The sequence below is a fragment of the Physella acuta genome, unplaced genomic scaffold, assembly GCF_028476545.2.
Source record: "Physella acuta isolate Inbredline_101_S28 unplaced genomic scaffold, ASM2847654v3 ptg000913l, whole genome shotgun sequence".
NCBI lineage: Eukaryota > Metazoa > Mollusca > Gastropoda > Physidae > Physella > Physella acuta.
Genome location: NW_026732430.1, coordinates 159,211 through 179,875, shown reverse-complemented (window position 1 = coordinate 179,875; position 20,665 = coordinate 159,211). Strand labels below are relative to the sequence as shown.

At 31.0% G+C, this 20,665-nt stretch overlaps 3 protein-coding genes across 10 annotated transcripts in view; 2 read left to right on the top strand and 1 right to left on the bottom strand.

The window, feature by feature from the left end:
- Positions 1–93: 93 nt before the first annotated feature.
- LOC131953183 (non-structural maintenance of chromosomes element 1 homolog) lies at positions 94–3,998 on the top strand. Its single transcript, XM_059316250.1, has 6 exons — positions 94–282; positions 2,319–2,452; positions 2,632–2,709; positions 3,180–3,323; positions 3,475–3,594; positions 3,867–3,998. Exons 1-6 carry the CDS (start codon positions 177–179, stop codon positions 3,996–3,998), a joined length of 714 nt encoding a protein of 237 aa, XP_059172233.1. The 5' UTR covers positions 94–176.
- Positions 3,999–4,012: 14 nt separating this feature from the next.
- Positions 4,013–14,386, bottom strand: LOC131953182 (uncharacterized). The gene is made up of 11 exons (XM_059316249.1): positions 14,188–14,386; positions 13,689–13,776; positions 10,893–11,915; positions 10,338–10,508; positions 9,061–9,183; positions 8,514–8,648; positions 7,745–7,888; positions 7,199–7,330; positions 6,623–6,754; positions 5,759–5,883; positions 4,013–5,429 (listed from the first exon to the last, which is right to left on the bottom strand). Exons 1-11 carry the CDS (start codon positions 14,235–14,237, stop codon positions 5,339–5,341), a joined length of 2,214 nt encoding a protein of 737 aa, XP_059172232.1. The 5' UTR covers positions 14,238–14,386; the 3' UTR covers positions 4,013–5,338.
- A 232-nt stretch (positions 14,387–14,618) lies between these two features.
- The window catches only part of LOC131953179 (sperm flagellar protein 2), a 32,477-nt gene continuing 26,430 nt past the window's right edge, over positions 14,619–20,665 (top strand). For 6 of the 8 annotated variants that reach the window (XM_059316242.1, XM_059316241.1, XM_059316240.1 and 3 more), the window contains exons 1-11: positions 14,619–14,777; positions 16,364–16,466; positions 16,561–16,813; positions 17,028–17,045; positions 17,955–18,172; positions 18,440–18,595; positions 18,808–19,009; positions 19,396–19,479; positions 19,635–19,739; positions 20,031–20,218; positions 20,488–20,650. In XM_059316242.1, the coding sequence (XP_059172225.1) occupies positions 14,720–14,777; positions 16,364–16,466; positions 16,561–16,813; positions 17,028–17,045; positions 17,955–18,172; positions 18,440–18,595; positions 18,808–19,009; positions 19,396–19,479; positions 19,635–19,739; positions 20,031–20,218; positions 20,488–20,650 (1,548 nt within the window). In that variant the 5' untranslated portion in view covers positions 14,619–14,719. The remainder of the gene's footprint in view (positions 14,778–16,363; positions 16,467–16,560; positions 16,814–17,027; positions 17,046–17,954; positions 18,173–18,439; positions 18,596–18,807; positions 19,010–19,395; positions 19,480–19,634; positions 19,740–20,030; positions 20,219–20,487; positions 20,651–20,665) is intronic. The other 2 variants (XM_059316243.1, XM_059316237.1) reach the window with 1 other exon arrangement.

The following is a 20,665-nucleotide window of genomic DNA, read 5'->3' as shown; positions in this document are numbered from 1 at the left end:
GTTTGAGAGCATAACAGTAAAAAAAGATTAAAATTGCTTGGTAAAAAGTTTAAAAAGTAGGCTCTACCCACAGCAGTTAAAAACTGTTTACAGAAACTTTGAATCTCTAGATCTAGATAAAAGTAGAGTTTTAGTGGAGTCTAGTATTTCTGAGGCTGTACTAAATATTGTTTACTATGGCAACCAAATCTAGTGAATCGCGTGTGCATATGCAGAAATTTTTGCAAAGTTTTTTATCAAAAGGAATCCTCAACGGCAAAGAAGTTAAAACCTTAATGACTGGTGTGTGTGTGTACTCTGTGTGTGTACGTACGTGTACTGTGTGTGGAACCACTGATGTGTGTCACTGTTTAGTGTGTAGTGAACTGTAGTTTAGTCACAGTGTAGTGAGTAGTGTATATAGTATAGATCTAGTATATAACTAACTTGTTACTAACAAAGCTATTAACTAGAATCTAGATCTAGAATCGTCAAAACTCCATTTTAGCGTATTTTATTCTCCGCTTCTCGTTTACCTCTAGTTGAGCGTTTTCCATTAATATTATTATAATAATATTATAATAACCGAAACACACCAAAACATTAGGAAAACACGATTTATTTTTTTGTATTGTATTTTTGTTTTAACAAATTAATAAAAATGAATAAAAAACAAAGAGACTGACTTCGTTTTAGATTTTGATAATTTACTTTTGTCAAAACTTGAGAAAAATCCAAATTTAGAATATTGAATGTGCTATGTGCGTGTGTCATTTAGGATTTTCATGGCAATGGGTGAAGTACGTAAATGTACCTCACAATTGCAAGGCGGTTAAGTTTGTATTGTTACAAGCATCTCCCAGGCAAGATACTATAAATAAACATATATGAACTTACACTGACCCCAAAACTGAGGCCAACACAATTTCAAACAGCTATTGCACGAGCTATGACGTATGCTGATAGTTAAAGTCAATGTGAACTCACGGTGAACCCGCGACCCTGTAGGGATTTTTCTCCCGTTGACGATCACATTGGAACTGTTCTAATGCTTTTTTAATGTTTTTTTTACCTTTTCTAATTAAAAATCACATTAATAAAAAAATAAGTAGATCTAGCTTCTAGCCCTAGTGTTTTCCTAATGTTTTTGTGTGTTTCAGTTGTGTTTATAATAAAATACGCTCAACTGGAGGTGAACGTGAAGCGGGGAATAAAATGCACTAAAATGGAGTTTTACCCTAGAATCTTTTTTTAAAATCTAGTATAAAAATATATAGAGTTAATCTCACGATGTGATGATACAGCATCGGAAATTATCTGGTAAACGGTAATGTTTATTGAGTTTCTGTAACATTCGTTACTGTGAAACATAGTACATAGTTTATTTGACCATTGAAATAAAAATAAAGTCAAGTTTTAACTTAATTTAAATTTTAATTGACAGAAAATTAGCAACAATTAGTAAACCTTAATGTTATTAAATAGACAGACTACGTCATGGTTTTACTGTTTTTTACTGCTGTACAATTCCGGAATAATAACCGACGCTATATCGTTTTTTTTACCTATGTAGATCTATGTACAGTGTACAGTACACTAAAAGGATGACTACCTAAATGGCCATCAGTCCCAGGGTACAGCAACCCTTCTATATATTACTATATATTATATAAGATGACTCCTTATCCAAACAAGAGCGGAGCCTCAAAGGCAATACGAATACCAACTCTGGTTTTATTTCTCATTTTCTGCTATTCCTGCACCATGGCATTTACCTGTGTGTTAACCACCCTAGAGTTAATTCATTAACATCTTTCAGTTCTATCATATTATTTCAACTTATTTGGTACTATAGCACTGGTAATTTTGTGACCAAGCATTCTATGCATCAGCGTCTACATTGTTTTATTATGTTTTTGCCATCACATAATTTTGAAAAGTTGCCATGCCAAAATTCTGTATCACATACATCAAACACTGTATGTAGGATTAGGCAAAGATATAGATAGAAGCAGATAAGGCAGTGGAACTGTATGTAGGGGTATATTGATTATAAATATTTTGTGCACAGCTATAATTTACTAAGGGATGTATTAATGAAATAAAACAAAATACAAGCAAGTCCATAAGAATAAAAAATTGTGGGTCTAAAAATTTGCAAAAAAGTGTGACCTCATTTTTTGCATTTTTAAAGACTAAAAGTTATTTCAAAATCTCTTAAATTTTAGACAGTATTACTTTTTTCAAACAACTAACTGAAAATTTGAAAGATAAACTTTTTATAAAATTTAAAAATATTTGTTTGTTAAACATTCTCACCACTTCATTTTTTAAATTAGAATGTGGGGTCCAGATTGATTCAACAGATGAAATGCTAAAATGTGTCCATACTGCCAATGAAGCTATTGCTCCATTCAATTTGGAGATTAAAAAAGGAATTCAGGAGGATGATGGTGCTAATTTTTATTGCCTTGTACGTAGACCTAATGACTATAAAATATTTACTAGATATGCATTTTAAAAAATGATAGATATATATGATACTTTTAATGTTGATAAATGAAATATGAAAAGAACATTCTAAAATGAATAATGGTGCTATTCTAATTATTTAAACTATTCACTATTCTTTTTATGCTGAATTTCCTTAAGGTAAACACAGTGGAAACTCCTATTTCTCGCCTCTCATCCACGTATACACCAAACGAATTGGAACTGTTTAAAAAGCTGGTAATTTTTTCTTTATTCTCATTTGTTAACAACAATAACCCACAATCACTCAAATAAAATAATCATGAAAAAATTATTAAAGGAAAATACTTCTGCACCTGATAGCATCTAAGTATAACATAACTATCATTGAAAACAAAACTAACAGTTGTCTTTATTTTAAAACTGTTTAAAATTCCTTTGACAAAACGGAGATTGTCTTAAAATACTTGTCTAAACTAGTACCAGCCAAAACAGTATTCTCTGGTGATGCTTTTTTGTGTGCCAGACAGCCTAGAATTAGTTCTGGAAGTAGGAATGGTCTATTGTTGATAAATTGTTTTATTCAGTTTGTATTCAATTTATAATTAGATTACACTTTATAAGTTTGAAGACTGCTGCAAATCCAAACTTTTCTCTTTCCTTTAAAATTGTAAAAGCCCTCATCAATGGTTAATATATGTATACTACACCATTCCAATTTGAATCAGATTGAGCAGATTGTGGATACTGATGAGGGTAAAGTTGGTTCCCTTGCAGCACTAACTCTGACAGACAGGCTAGAAAAACAAATGGGGAAAGAAGAAGCACAAGATTTCTTCAATAGATTAGAACAGGATAAATGGATTAAAAAGGTACTGTTTAACTTACCAATCCAGTTTTCATATACTAATTAACCACAATCTCAATACTCTTGGTCTTAAAAATAGATATTAAGGAAAGTAGATTGTTTTCAACTTGATTCTTTAACTATATTTATCTTCCACTATTTTTCTAAAATAATAGAATGCTGATGGGAAGTTGTCTTTGTCAGTCCGAAGCATCCTAGAGCTGGAACAGTACTTGAAAGATGTGTACCCTGATTTTATTAAATTGTGTAATATATGCTCAAAGATCTGTCTTTTGGTGGGTATTTGACCAACATGTTTTTGTTATAATCATCACAAACATCATAGAATACATTTGTTTTAAGTTCGCTTCATTTGTTTAAATTCACTTTTTATAATGTTTAACATATTTTATTCTATTTTTTAAACGTACTATTTTAAATGATGAAATATTCCTGTACAACAAAGATCCAACATGATTTATACTTTTAATATTTAGAGTCAGCCGTGCTCCAACCTTGGCATAAAACTCTTTAAGATGTGTTCAGACAATGTTTGTTTAATTTTTAGGGTCAGACATGCTCTCATTGTGGGATAAAGCTGCATTTACGATGTGCTCAGACCTTGTTTGCAAAACAAGGTGAAGTGAAAAAATGTCCAGCAAGAGATTGTAGAGCTGCCTGGAGCCAGCACAGAACTTAATACCAGAGACAAGCTTGGCTTGAAAGACTTTAATCAATGTAAAAACAAATAATGCTGTCCTACTTCAGTGCTGGTACTTAAGTACAGAGGTTTCCAGTCACCATCCCAGACAATCTCTAGCAGTTAAGCTGATATATCAAACTTTCCTGACACATGCCACACAACCTCCAGCAGTTGATGACACGTCTGACTTCATTCTGACTGCTCCACTGTTGTGTACAATCTCTGATGAGATCCTGTTGTTGCTTTTTTTATTCAACTAAGATTTTTTAAATTTACGCTTGAACATTAATTATATCAACCATTCTTTTATTTATTCTTTGAAAGAGGGTAATAATAGTTTATGTATTTCTAGATCCAATGCTGAAAAGAATTTTCAAGGCAATATTTAGATGGAAAAATGTATTATCATTAACATTACAAAACAATCAACAAACTGGTAAATTAAATTAATAAGTTAATTTGGCAGAATTCATTCAATATTAAATCAATACATTTAAAAAAATATTTAAACTGTAAATACTGCTGAATAAATTAAAGTTTACATAAAACTGTTGCATATGTTAATTAATTATTGTAATCAAATAAAGATATTAGTTCATTGGTATTTTTGTGTGTTTATGGTCAGCTTCACTCATTAATATAGTGCATTTAAATGTAAAAGAATGCAGACACTTGCTTGGCCTGTATATTGGTAATACTGTAGACTCAATGAGTATCTAATCAATACTGAAAAGAGGATTGTCCAATATTCTTTAAAAAGTGTGAAAATAGACAAGATAAATATAAGATAAATGAAAAAACAGTAATTAAAAATCTGGAACAAATATAGTAATCTCAAAAGTAAGCCATAATTATCACAGTAAATTGAAATACAATATACACATTTGAACTGAAAGACTGACCTTGAGAATATAAGATAGATTCTGTATTGTATTATGAAATTAACTAAGAAATAATTTTTTCACACAGCTTGATTGATTGATTTAAATAAAAAACTCAAGGCTATAACCTTTGTAAGTTAGTGATAATGACAGAATGAAATAGATTTTTTTAATAAGCATACAGCTAGTTTGTGGAGAGTGTTCTCCTTTGAATCTTTTAAATCACATTTCTATCTTTTATTTGGAAATGAGAAAAATTATCATCCCATTGATTTTATTATTTTGAGATGTCCTGGAATGTCGGATTAGCTCTGCAATTTTTATAAAACTTCTAAACTTTGTCTCTCTAGTTAACATTAGCTTTTAATCAAAGGTAAATATTTATTTTTGTAATTTAACTAAAGCCATGGGACTTTTCCTTTGGAATCCATTAAAGATTCAATGCCAATTTAGAAATCACATTGTAGTAATAGAGCGTGTCATTCTGTAGGGGTCGCTGCCTCTGTTTTTCTCCTCTTGGCTTATGTCTTTAGCTCTGAACCTTTCTCTGTAAGACAAGACATTTTACTGATATAAAGTATAATAAAGATGGCCACCAGAAAAAAGAGATGCAGCTAGCTGCAGTTTTTTTAAAATAAGCTCTCAATCCTTTTTTTTAAAATGTATCCGCTTTAAAAAATCATTTTGAGATAACTGCATGAAAATATGTTTAAACCTCAAACAAAAATAATTCATATTAAGAATTAATTGATCTATAAGTATTCATTTTGTTTTTTGATAATAAACACGTTTAAATACTAAAACCACATAGGTTCTTGAATATACTTGGTTAAATTCAATCTTGAAAATATCAAAATGACAAAGTTCTAGACTTACTTTAAAAATTTATACATTTGCAAAGTGGGTCGTCCTGTTTTAGACTTGAAGACACTGATATGACCATTGACATCTTGAGCCTCGTTAAACTTTTGGACATCATAGCGGCCAGCTCCAACTGGATTCTAAAATCATTTAAACAGAAAGTATTACCTCCCTTGATTAAAAATAACCTTTTTTTTAAAACAATTTTTTTTTTTAAAATTTATATAAAATATAAAAAGAACTTAAAATGAAAAAAAATACTGGATTTAAAAAAAAAACAATTTCTTTACAAAAAGAACAGCAATAGTAACAAATAAAAGCTTTTTTATTTTAGATGAAATATTATTTAGTCCATTATGAAGGGTATTTTGACCAAAACAATTACTGGGATCAAATTCAGGGAATAAGCTGCATGTGGGTCTAGTCTTGTTCTTGTATTGTTGTTGATGTGTGTCTGGTGTTGTTCTTGTATTGTTGATGTGTGTCTGGTGTGTAGACCATTGACCTACCTGCATAGGTTTGAGTGGATTGTGGTGATAGGTGTCTGTCAGGGGTGTGTACATGTTTGATCAGGGGTGTATGATAGAGACACCCATTCAAAGGAGGGGGATATGTCACTGTGGAAACTGCCCTCCTCTGACAAGGGAAGCAAGGTGGAGATGGCCACCCTATCAATCACCATATGCACCATGAGAAAAAAGCACTGGTGATAACTATTGTTACAGACTGGACTTTGACTAAAGAGGACCTACTCCAGTACCTACTAGTTTTTTCTCGTACCTCCCTAGACAGCACATGCTTTTATTCCAGTGTTCATACCTATTTATGATTCAAACACATAAGGCAAAACATATTCCCTGGCTAACATAAACAACATACGTAGTTTCCAGTAAAGAATCTCTGTGAAATTTTGTCATCTCGTCTAGCAGAAGAAAGAAAGCCAGGATTTGTGACAGCACAGTTGCATTTTTTAGGGAGTTGTGGGTCGTAGGTTCCTGGCCCCGGCAGGTCCTTGTAGAATAGAAGAAAAAGTACTTGCCCACACATAGTATGACAAATAAGGAAAAATTAATGTGTCTAGTTGCTGTTCATTTTGTACATTTATAACATACCCACTTTGTTGTAAAACTTAATTCCTTTTGCATATCAATTTTCAGGTTGTCTTCAAATTTAAATTACTTTGTTTTTTTAATGAAGACTATTATATTTTATTTGTAACAAAGATTTGAAAATGTTGTTATTAAAGCTGAGTTTTTCTCTCATGATTTGTTGTTTTACTTACTACATTCTTCCTGGCCCCTCAAAACTTGCTTTAAATGTTATTCTCTGAACTATCAAACTATCAACTGACAAATAATGGTCAAGATTTTATTTTCAGACTTTTTCCCCAAGTGTTGCTTATATTTGGTTCAAAATACAATGTAAACAAAATAATTTTGTGATTTTATAAAATACCTTAATGGCCGATGGAATATCAGGGTACTGAGCAGCTTTACCAAAACGTCCCAACTTTTGTTTATGTTTACTGTTGAGTTCATCCACTAATGAGTTGTATTCATACTGTCCAGGACCAAGGTTAGCTAGTTTCTTGTGGAAATAAAGTAAGTTATCACGTACATTCTGTCTGACAGTAAAGTTAAACTACAGGAGAAATATGCAAGTTATCACGTAGATTGTTTGACAGTAAAGTTAAACTACAGGAAAAAATATGCAAGTTATCACGTACATTCTGTCTGACAGTAAAGTTTAACTACAGGAGAAATATGCAAGTTATCATGTACATTCTGTCTGACAGTAAAGTTAAACTACAGGAGAAATATGCAAGTTATCACGTAGATTCTGTTTGACAGTAAAGTTAAACTACAGGAGAAAATATGCAAGTTATCACGTAGATTCTGTTTGACAGTAAAGTTAAACTACAGGAAAAAATATGCAAGTTATCACGTAGATTCTGTTTGACAGTAAAGTTAAACTACAGGAGAAATATGAGCTCAAACTTACGGGGGCGGCCAGATAGCCCGAGATAATTGGTTCGTTTCTCTCAGCTGTAAACAGGTCGTAGGGTCCTTTAGTACTGACTACTTTGTTCAGGATAAGCTCAGTGCTTGTTTTATAATTGTATGTGCCTGGCCCAAGGTCAGACCCCTGTAACAGTTCATTAGATAAATGTCAATCAAATATAATAATCAATTGTTTTTCAAGACAAGCTTAAAAATGTTTTAGTCATATAGGCACATTTTGTTATCTAAATTCTCTTTTTTATTTTGTTTTTAAAATTCGAATCACTGTTTAAAATCTGCAAGAATAACTTTTGAATACTTTATCCTGAATAATGTGATGTCCGATATATGTTCTTTTTATCCTTAAAACAATCAGTATCCCTATTATTCAAAATGTCAATAAATAATGCTTCCCTGTCCATATATATGGAATGGCTTGGTTGAATGGTAGAACATTTGTCTGCTAATCCATGCTAGAGCTGTAGCCTGAGTCCACCCAACTCTGATGGGTACCTGACAATCTTCAGTAATGGGCCGTTAGGTCCAAAAGGGAACATTACTTTTTGTGTACACTGTGCTATTGGCTTTAATGCTATGATAACTGTATATTGTTCTTAATTATCACAAAAGTTCAGTTTTTTAGCTTTCAAAAATTCAACCTTGATAGGCTCATCTATGAGAAAATCAGTTCATTAAGACAAGTGATTCAATATTTAATGAGTTGTTTGTATGTGAAGATTTTAGTTAGGACTATGATTCCAATTACTTACAACAGTAGGTAAATTTCTCTTGCGATCACCTGTATCAAGCAAACCTTTAGTGCTGATAGATTTTTTATCTTTTATTTCTAGCGCTCTCTGAGGAATGCCATCGATGCCGTAAGTCCCAGGTCCTGGTGTGGAGCTCTGTTAAATACATTATGGTCAGAGCTTTCAAATTTGGTCAGATGTACGATTGACCACTACTCTGTTGAATACATTATGGTCAGAGCTTTCAAATTTGGTCAGATGTATGCTTGACCACTACTCTGTTGAATACATTATGGTCAGAGCTTTCAAATTGGTCAGATGTATGCTTGATCACTACTCTGTTGAATACATTATGGTCAGAGCTTTCAAATTTGGTCAGATGTATGCTTGACCACTACTCTGTTGAATACATTATGGTCAGAGCTTTCAAATTGGTCAGATGTATGCTTGACCACTACTGAATGAATTCAGAAAGATCATTTTAATTAATTAGATGATATTACCTTGATACTAACAAAATGTAATAATCATATAAGGCTGTGTTGGGTGAGATATTCTAAAAACTCACTGAAAGTTTAGATTCAAATCTGGGGGCTAGATTGTTACACATCCCTCTCTCACTTCTGGGTTTCTCATTTCCCAACTGAATAAAATCTTTTATGTTGTAAGATCCAGGTCCAAGTTTTTTTTTCTAAAAATAAACAAAACATTTAAATACTTGCAAAAAACTAAAGGTTCCCTACCAGCTGTTTGCTCCTCCCACTACTATAGCCATACTTAGATAAACACTGAAATATTTGCACACGACTATATGTTCTCCACCAGCTGTTTGTTCTACTCCCACTACTATAGCCATACTTAGATAAACACTGAAATATTTGCACACGACTATATGTTCCCTACCAGCTGTTTGCTCCTCCCACTACTATAGCCATACTTAGATAAACACTGAAATATTTGCACACGACTATATGTTCTCTACCAGCTGTTTGTTCTACTCCCACTACTATAGCCATACTTAGATAAACACTGAAATATTTGCACAAGACTATATGTTCTCTACCAGCTGTTTGCTCCTCCCACTACTATAGCCATACTTAGATAAACACTGAAATATTTGCACACGACTAAAGGTTCCCTACCAGCTGTTTGTTCTACTCCCACTACTATAGCCATACTTAGATAAACACTGAAATATTTGCACACGACTAAAGGTTCCCTACCAGCTGTTTGCTCCTCCCACTACTATAGCCATACTTAGATAAACACTGAAATATTTGCACACGACTATATGTTCTCTACCAGCTGTTTGTTCTACTCCCACTACTATAGCCATACTTAGATAAACACTGAAATATTTGCACACGACTAAAGGTTCCCTGCCAGCTGTTTGCTCCTCCCACTACTATAGCCATACTTAGATAAACACTGAAATATTTGCACACGACTAAAGGTTCCCTACCAGCTCCTCCCACTACTATAGCCATACTTAGATAAACACTGAAATATTTGCACAAGACTATATGTTCTCTACCAGCTGTTTGCTCCTCCCACTACTATAGCCATACTTAGATAAACACTGAAATATTTGCACACGACTAAAGGTTCCCTACCAGCTCCTCCCACTACTATAGCCATACTTAGATAAACACTGAAATATTTGCACAAGACTATATGTTCTCTACCAGCTGTTTGCTCCTCCCACTACTATAGCCATACTTAGATAAACACTGAAATATTTGCACAAGACTATATGTTCCCTACCAGCTGTTTGTTCTACTCCCACTACTATAGCCATACTTAGATAAACACTGAAATATTTGCACAAGACTATATGTTCCCTACCAGCTGTTTGTTCTCCTCCCACTGCTCCTTATAGAGCAGGTGAGGCAGAGCAGCAAGTTTCTCCAGCTCCAGCTGTCTGGCCCAGCCTGTCTTTGGGGTCTTGTCTTGGCTGCTATTCAAAGCTGCTTTCCCAGTCATCAGGTTGTACACACCTGGTCCCAGTTTACGTTTCTGCCACAAGCCAAGAGACACAAGGTCCGATAGTGAGCAAAAAAAATGAAAAATCTAAATACTTTCAGCACTTTTTTCACTAGGATAGCACATTAATAAATAATAACATTTTAAAATATGAATCCATTTAATAGACGGACTACTTATAGCTGTGTAGTTTGTGTTAAAATGTTGAAAACTAGTTAATGATAAACAAATATAGCTACACCTATTTTTCAATATATTTTTACTATATAAAAATTAAAATGTTTAAACATACAAAAATAGAAGTAGAATAAATATTAAACAAAATATTTTACTTGTAATAATATAAAATGAGAATATTAGAAAATAAATCAAACTGAATGCAGAATTTTATAACATGAACATGAATTCTTTTCATACCAAGTAGTCATTACATGTCTCTTGGCGTTGAAGATTTTTTTTTTTCATTTTTTTACTCTGCGCTGTGGCTGCTATTTGTGCCTCATCATTGGTACAAATACTGTTGGGCGGCACAGCAACCAGGTTTTCCTGACTACTATAGTCCACTTTCTTCCCCAGGTTTCTGGGATCATCAATGACAACTGACTCAATCGTCCTAAGAACTTGAGGAATTAGTTTCATTTGAGATTCAGATTGTTCATATATAGAAGATTTCTTAATGATTTCAATATCATTTATCCCAATCCCTTCTGGTAACAGTGAATTTAATTCTTCTTCAGCAGAAAAAAAAAGTTTTTTTTCTTCCACTTTGGTTTTGGCCAATTCATCTTTAAAATCTATAAGTTCTTCTGTGTCTATGCTAGTATTTACAGTTGAATAATTGCGAGGTATGGTTATTTGATACTCTTGACTTGATTTCCTATTTTCTGCAGCAGAGAGCATTGCATCATCCAGAGAACAACGAGTTGACAAAGCCTTATCCCGGCTGACTATTGAAAACCGTTCAACTTTTAAATCTATGTCCAATTTTTTCGATTCCTCTTCAGCTTTTTTGACTGTTGTGATACTTTGATCTAATAAATTATTTATAAACATCTTGAGAGTACTATCTTGAGGATTCACACTGATGGCAGCTGATTGGCTTGATTGGTCTGCATCAGCTTTTATCTCATTCTCATCAACTTTGTCATCACTATTATTATTAATATTTTGAAAGAGGATCTGATCACATTCTCTAGATTTACAACATAAACCATTGAACTCACTTAGATTGTTTATTTCAACTATTTTTAGACTACTAAATAATTTATCCTGTTCATTTATATTCCTTTTAACAAAGGCAAAATTTGTATCCATTTTGTATGAGCTTGCTACTTGGCTTGAAGTTTTGAATTCATGTGCGAAATGAGCAGCTTCACAATCAGCTTTTTCCTTGCAGCAAATAGGTTTCATTATTAAAATATCTTCAACCTTCACTGAATCCTGGAATTCATTTAAACATTTTGATTTTGAAAGTGTCTCTATATCTATTTTAAAATGAATCTTATTGTTTGTTAGATAAAAGATTAAAGAAATCCTTGAAACTGTCCATTATAACAAGGGTATTTTTAAATATAAGGCTGCGTACTACACCAAATGCACTTATGTTACTACACCAAATGCACTAATGTGTTATAATTCACTGAAACTTTACCCATATAACATACACCAAACTAAACTTCTTTGTGCCATGGTTTGTGATTTTTGTTTATCATTTTTAAAATGCTAAGACAAACACACAAAAATGCAAGCACTATGTAGGGCAATAGTATTAATAGCCTAAAACTTTCTATGTTGTACATTTTAAGTAGAGCACTGCAAACAAATTTTACAATTTTCTTTCACTCAGCCCATTAGAAAATGCTAAAATTTGCTAACAATTAACATATTTAAGCTACAAAATCAAATTCCAAAATGTTTCATATAAAGGGAATATAGAAGATAAGGTAAAGTTTCATTGAAATTGAGTATGCTAAGTAAAATTTATTATTTTGAGAAAGATGCAAAAGAGACAATAAACAGCCAAAACATACACATACTTCCTTCACAAGAAAATGATTTAAAAATAGAGATAAACATTTTCTGACAATAAGTAATGTGATTTTTATATACAGAAATAGATATATATGTAAAAAATTAAGTCAAAACTGAAATTTTATATAAAAACCCCAAAACAACTTAATCATGTGCCACACCCAACCTTAAAGAGTTTGAATTAGCACCAATTTCATAATGCATTAAGTTTTTTTCTGGTGACTAAACAATTAATACTTTAAAAAAAAACTTTGATATATTCATTTAACATAATTTTAATATATAAAAGAATAATGCAAATAATGTTAATGAATAATTTCCATGACATATGTACACTATTAAATTAAAAAATATATATTTAAAAAAAATGGTGAAAATAATATGGTTCATTTAAAATGTTTTTAAAATGGTGCCTGTGAATAATATATTTTCTAATAACATTAATTACAATTTCTTTTTATTAGAAAGTATCCTATTTAAGGAAATCCTGCCCTAGAAATGCATATCAACTAAGGCCAGACCAAGGGGTTATCCTTTCATGATGACCACACAAAAATTGGAACAAAAAAACCTTAAAGTAAATAGTCCTCTCAATGCTTACTATTATCCTAATAACATAAGTAGAATCTAGAATGTGTTTAGAAAAATAAATAAAATGTTTTAAAATTTAAAAAATACCTCTTCAACATAAACCAGTTCCATTTTTTATAGAAAAAAGTTTTAAAAGTATTATTTTCTGTAGTTGTACACAACATTATAATTCATAAGGTCAAAACTTCTAACTTAAGAGATATAAATATATTCCCCACTAACCTGAGCTTTTTCACACAAAACACTGCCATTTAAAAATAAATGAATACATTTTGTAAAGTAGAAAATGTTTTAGTGTTAAATATTAACATGTGGACATCTATATGGATCTAAAACCTCCCCCTCCCCATAGTGGACTGCATCCACAAAAGTCACCCCCCCCCCCCCCCCCCACTATGCAGATGGGATAGATGACACCTAATTGGTTTAAGGCTTAAATCTAAAGCTGATTAACAAATTACATTTATTTCATACAGATTTAGTTGAACAAGTTGAAGAACTACTTACAGGATGTGCTTATTTTAAAAAAAAATCTCTTGAGACCAGTAAATTAGTTTAATCTACTATTCATAAAATTAATGGACAGCTTACCAGCTCATTAATGTAATCTTTATCATATGGGATTTCAGTATAACTTCCAGGAACTTTGGACTTGGGGTGAATTCCATTCACATCAAACCTAGCAGTAATTCAATAGGCATTAGAAAGTATAATCAAGCCTCATTATATGCATGAGATGCATATGTATGAGCTAGTTTTATATGAAAATATACACTAAAGTTTAGAATAGTTTAGTATATAGAATCTCTATATGAAATGTAGATGCTTGCTGCATGGTTATGGTACACAAATCACATGCAATTTGAACAGAATAAATAGAAAAAAAAAATTGTAAATGTTTAGGCCTACATCCATTGAAACAAGAAATTGTTATTTAAAACAATCATTATATTTCATTATAGAATCTAGGCCTAATAATTATTAATTAAATTTTAAATTAATAGGGCCTAAATTTAAATTATTAATTAATTTTTTTTTTTACTTTTACTAAAATCTAAATACTAAATTAGTAAATTTTTTACATTTTTACCTTGCAGTCTGTACGCCAAATGGTGCACCGGTGTACCTTTTAACTGCCATTAATACGTTTTTATTTTTAAATTAAAAGTGTTGAAATTGTATTTTTAATGTTTGAAATTCATATTTACACAACAGAGTTTGAATGAAGCCGTCGCTAAATTCACTTGAGTTTGTGCTAACAGAACCCATCGGCCATTTTCGAAGCTGTGTCGCGTAGCAACATTTACATAAAAAATAATACAATTCTACTACCACAAACACAATTTTCTGTTTGTCGTAAGGCAATTTTTATTTTTGAATAAATTAAATGAAACTATAGATCTCGTTAGGTAATTTTAAAACACGTTTAAAAAAATTCACTACTAATTTTATAGACAGTCTCTAAACTACTAAACTATATTTAAATTTACGATTGCGACAACATTTCATGTTCCCATAACAACGAAGTGTAAACCACTGCAGAGGAGACTGCTGTGTTTAAAAAAATGGTGCAGCTGTGTTATAAACTAATACAAGAGGTTTTGTAAGACGCTAAAACCAAAATGACAGACATATTATGCCGCTGGCTCAATGATGAGCTACATCTTTCAGTCAAAATAAGTTAGTAGTTTTAGATTTTAGAATTTACTCCATCGCGCATAGGGACAGTCACATTCAATCATTCAATTCATTGATGATTAATTTAAAATAATTTAATATTTGGTAATACATCGTTTTGGGTACGTAAAATCGCCCGCGACTAGTAATGTGAAAAACAGGTGACTCCTTAAATTTTAATAATTATTTCACATTTTGAGGAGGATTTATGTTTTGAAAAATACAAAAATGTTTCCTTGTTTCATTTATGTAATGTACCTGTTTTCAAACAATTGAATTAAAACTTTTCAATAATAAATGAAGACTAGCGATGTTTTCAACAGATGCAACAATGCTCATTTACTATAGCAGCCATCTTGTTTAAGTTCTTTCTTTGTTACCGTATATCACAAGATTCAGGGGAAGGCAACTCTATTTTACAAATGGCTGCAGTTTATATAGGAAATCTTGCTCGTAAACACTGCTGTTTAAAGTTAATTTCTTGCCTATATTGATATATTTAGCTATTGATTTAGGTTTATTATTCATTTATCTATAATATTTGACACAAATATATCAAAATATACATTATTAAAGCCTTGACAATGAGGTAACTTTTTCGAACACTAGAAGCCGCGGGCGATTTTACGTACCCAAAACGATAGATTACCTAATATTTTTACTCTTTACTAGATCTAAATGTAGTAAATTTACTGTTCATATTGACATACTGGTCATAATATATTACTATATTATAAATAAATGTATATAATTTTTAGGATTAGGCCTATAAGTTAATATATCTAATTAAAATGTACCAGCTGACTACATTACATTTGACATTAGCCGGCACATTAGCTTTCCTCTATTGATACCAAATTTATATTCATATATTCCTAACTTCATTTAAATGTGAAAAAAATGTAGTAGACTTTTTATAATATTTTAAATAGATCTACTTTATATGCTCTATACATATAAAATAAAAAATAAAGGAAAACTATACTAATTTTTTTAGAAATTCTAATGATAAATTCTGTAACAAGTGTGGTTCGTTTTAAATAATGTTACAAAACTAATTAAATTATCATTTTCAGTTTTTTGTTATACTATTTTTAGAAAGCAGATTTTTTTAATGACTAATTATATATAAAAAAATTAATTTAAAAAAATAATGTGTGCTAATCATGTCATATCGTATTTATTTTATTTCAATTAATAAGAGATGATTGTAAAAAAAAATCAAATTGAAGAAATACTTGTCAAATATTACTGAAGGATATCTTCTCTTTGCTTCTTTAGTCTACAGGCTACTTTAGGTGTTAATAGATTTTTAATTATAACTAACTCAGTCTAATTATATTAATAATATATTTTTAAAGCTTTAATTTTGACATTTACGCAGTAGAGAAAATGGACCAAAAACATGTTTTATTTGATTTCAACCATATTTAGCAAGCTAGAGTTCCCCGCTGCCAATTTTGTCAATCTCATTAATTTTATTTTTTTCTTCATTTGCTTTATCTTTAAAATTTTGAATAATGTAATAGATAATTCAATATATTTTTAAAAACTTTTCTGCCTGATTTATTTTAATATTTTACTTTCAGACCAGGAATCTTTTGCACAAGAGTTTTCCTCAGGTTACCTTATAGGTGAGGTATTACATAAATATCAACTTCAAAATGACTTCGACCAATTTTCCCAAAGCAAGTACGTATTCTTCTTCTTTAAAACTAAAACAATACTTAAATTCTACTTAACTAAAATGTAAACTGATTTTTATTAAAAAAAACTTTTTTTTTAGGACTGCTGATTCGAAGCTCAATAACTTCACACGCTTGGAGCCTGTTTTTCTTTTGCTTGGAATTCCTTTTGACATAACACTAGCAAGAAATATTATGACTGAGAAACATGGGGCAGCTACACAGCTCTTATATCAAATGTATATCTCACTCAATAACAAAAAGAAAGCCAACTTAACTGGTGTAGCTATGGAAACAATGCTGCCAGCAGCCCCTGCTAAGCTTGGTGTAATTGAGAGTAACATGTACAAAGAGGTAACAAATTTACTATTTTAATAATTTTCAACAAATATTTTTATTAAAATGTACTTATTATTAAAAAAATGTATTATTATAAAAAAAAAGTCAATCAGCCAATCATTAAACATATTTGATTAGTTAGTTTTCCTTGTGTAAGGTTGGTTTAGTTCATTTTATTTTTTTTAAATTACTCAAAACTATATATTCCTCACATGCTGCATTTGAACAGAAGAAGAAAGACGATGAGGTAACTTAGGTGCATGTTGCAGAAAAAAAAATCTACTTTAATGTACATTTTTTTTAGAACTTTTATCACTTTTTAAATCCTCAGTAAAATCTTAAAAGCAAAAACACTTTAAAAAAACCTCAAGTTAAACTTTTTGTTCAAGAAGTATGCTTTTAAGATTTGTAATTAATAAACGTAATATCAAAGGTCCCACTGTAATATTCTTTAGCATGGATAAGGTATTGAATGTTTTACATATTGCATGAATATATGAACAATATCTGTTTCTTTTTAGATTTCTTGTAAAATATTATGATAAAATAAAATAAAGCACTATGTAGGATTAAAATAAATAGCATAAATGATTAACTCATTATTTTTGTAAATGGAAGTCATGTAACATAAATGAATAAGGTTTTGAGCTAAAACAATCATAAAGGTATTAATACTTTATTCCTAGTAGTAAGCATATTTACTCTGAAAAATAATTTTACTTTTTAACAAATAATTAGTCATATTCACGTGCTTATAGGATACATTTTTAGAGATTAAAAATTTGTAATTATCAGTTTAATTTTAAATGAATATTTAAATGGTACTCTTGTCATTTCAATTATTTTATCTCAATTTTGAGACTTAACATTAATTTGTAATGTTTTCAAAGTATTTGTTGTATGTTTGTTCACTTAAAAATTTATTTTAAATGTCATGTTGCCTGCCATATTCTGTTTTTTATATCACCCATATTAATAATTCACTGAATGGATAGTTTTTATAACATGGCTAAATTAAACTTATATAATTATATAAAATATACAAACTTGACAGTAATTATAAAAAAATAATTAAAATATTAGAAAGTCTTTAAAGAATGAAAATCATAATCATACACTTGATACAATTAAGTTTGAAGTTTTAATATTTTTTCAGCGTCTAAAACAAGCAACTCCTCGTCAGACCGACCTTGATCTCCAAGCTTTAGTGCTCCGCTTTCATGAAAACCAAATTAAACTTGAACAAAGCGCATTCAGGGAGAAGTTTGAGGAGGCTGAGAGACTGTATAAAAAACATCAGGAAGAAAGAGAAGCTCTTCTTGCAAGGAACCGTGCCTTGAAAGAAAAACAAAGTGAAATGGTAGCTAAGATAAAGTAAGAACACACATTCTTACTTTCTCCAAATATTATTTTGCTGCCAACTTTTTTTCAACTATTCTTGGAAACTCACTCTTAATTAACTCATTATCCAGAATAAATACCGTTCGATACATTTTCTGAAGACTGACATGTCGTGTATTAAAATATTTCATTCAAAAGGACAAAATAGTTATAAACAATCATAAATTTCAAATTACTTTAGAAAATTAATATAGAACTTCAATTTATTTTAAACTAATGATTAAATTTTATTTTCTTCAGTGCAGCAACAATTTATATTCCAAAGCCCCCACCTAAACACACCATGAAATCCAGTGGCAGCCACAGTGATGTAAAAAAAAGAGAGGCAGAAGAAAGCATCAAATCTATTAATGCTTTTGAAGAAAAGATGAGAAACCTGCCCAAGGATGAGAAAGCGTAACTGATTTACACATTATTTTGTTTAGTTCAAATTTTTAAAATTAGTAATTTCCATGAAAATAATTTTTTTTTTCCAATGTACAAAATTAAAGTGTCTAAATCATACTAAAGGTTTGTAAAATAGGTTCATTTTATAATTAGATTCTATATAGTAGCAATGTATAAAAAATGTATTGCTTCCTTACGACAAATGTAAATGGCACCTACAGGAATGACTCAGAGAAGAAAAATACATTAAACTGGGATGTCACTAATTCAGTTAAACAAACTCGGTCAGCCACAGCTCCTAAAGATGATTACATTGGGAAAATACGAAAACGCTTGCATGAGGATTCTACTGCTAGGGAAGAAAGAGAGAAAAGACGGAGGAAAGTTTTGAGAGATCAGATGATCGCTCATGAAACACAGGAAGTAAGTTTATAAATTGTTAACCTTAAGACTTACAGATGGCCAAGGAAATGGAATACATTAACTTTTTAATTGGCTGATAGTTGAAGTCCAACATATTGAGCACATTGTACAGTAAATATTTGTACAGCATGCTGTATAATCAAGAGCTGTTTAGTGGTAAACAGCAGCTAGAATTAAGAGATTTATTTTCTGAATTGAAATCTGTAATTGGCAACTGTTATGAATGTTACCAGCAGTTTTAAATTTAAAACTTTTTCTTTTATTTCAACATTTTTTGTATTCTTGTATCCTTGCAAAATGTAACCAAATGTTAAACTGGTAGATCTAGTTTTTTTTAAATTGTTTGAATGTAATGGTTATGAATCAAATATTGTTTAATCATAAAGGAAGCCAGAAGAGAAGAGATGATGGTTAATAGACTGATGCGACAATCGCAACAGGAGCGAAGAATAGCAGTCCAGCTACTGCAAGTAATGAATTTTATAATGTGTTTTTCTAGCCATCATAGTGTAAATTCTAACTTTATGCAATATTGGAGGATTATAATTAGTGTGTTTTAACCCATGTAGTATGAATGTTAAACCTCATATGGATTCTAGTATGGATGTTAACTTGAATCCTTCAGGCTAGGCATGAAAAAGAGATTATTCGCCAAAATAGACTTTTAATGGAGAAACAGTACCAGGAGAGAAGACAAAAAGATTTTGAGGAAGCTTTAGACAGAGAAGCAGTAAGATTTTTCTTCTTTTTAAAAATGGATATAAAATAGTAAATTATCATTGTTTATCATAGCTGTGTGATAGCACCCATTGTCATTATAAATATCCTCAAAAATACTACTTTCCCATGAGACATTTTGCTTTAATCAGAAAGTAAACAAGGTGATAAATGGTGCTAGATCTAGCAGTCAATGGTCATCTAGAATTTATTAGCAGAAGATAAAGGATAATTTATTACAGTTTTAAGTGAATTTTGCCACTTATTTTCAAACAAAGCTTAAAGTATATTTTTCTTTGCGCAGCAAATGGCGGAACTGCACAGGTTAGAATATGCTGAGCAAATCAAAGCTGATCAACAAGTACACAACATGATAGCAGCCCAACGAGCTGAGGAAAGGTACACGCGTCACTACAATGTTTGTGAAGAGATCGTCAGTGATATTGTGGACTTTGCTTACAAAGTAGCCGACTATAGGGAGCTGACAAGCAAGTAAGGCCAGCTTAGATGTATGCTTGATATGACAATACTTTACCTGACCACATTATTGCCACTCTAAATTTTTTAATACATTTGCATTCTATTCATACTTTACAAACCTTTAAAAAACTCTTATCAAACATTTGAAGTTTTAAAATACTGTAATGAAAGTTTAGTTTTAAACATTCATCCATAATTAGCATTACTGGTGTAGGAAAGCTGCATTTTATTAAGCAATGCAACCTTTCATACTCAGCCATTTAAAAACTACACTATTTCAGACTTCTGCCTCCTAAACTCATGCGAGATTGGAAGCTACTGTTTACAAGTGGGAAGCCTCTCTTTGATAAAGAGAGCTCAAAGACAGATCAGATAACACCAGAGCAGCTCCTAGAGGAAGAGAGGCAGCGTCTGCTTGATGAAGGGGATTTCATGGAATATAAAGTAGGTTTTTTGTTG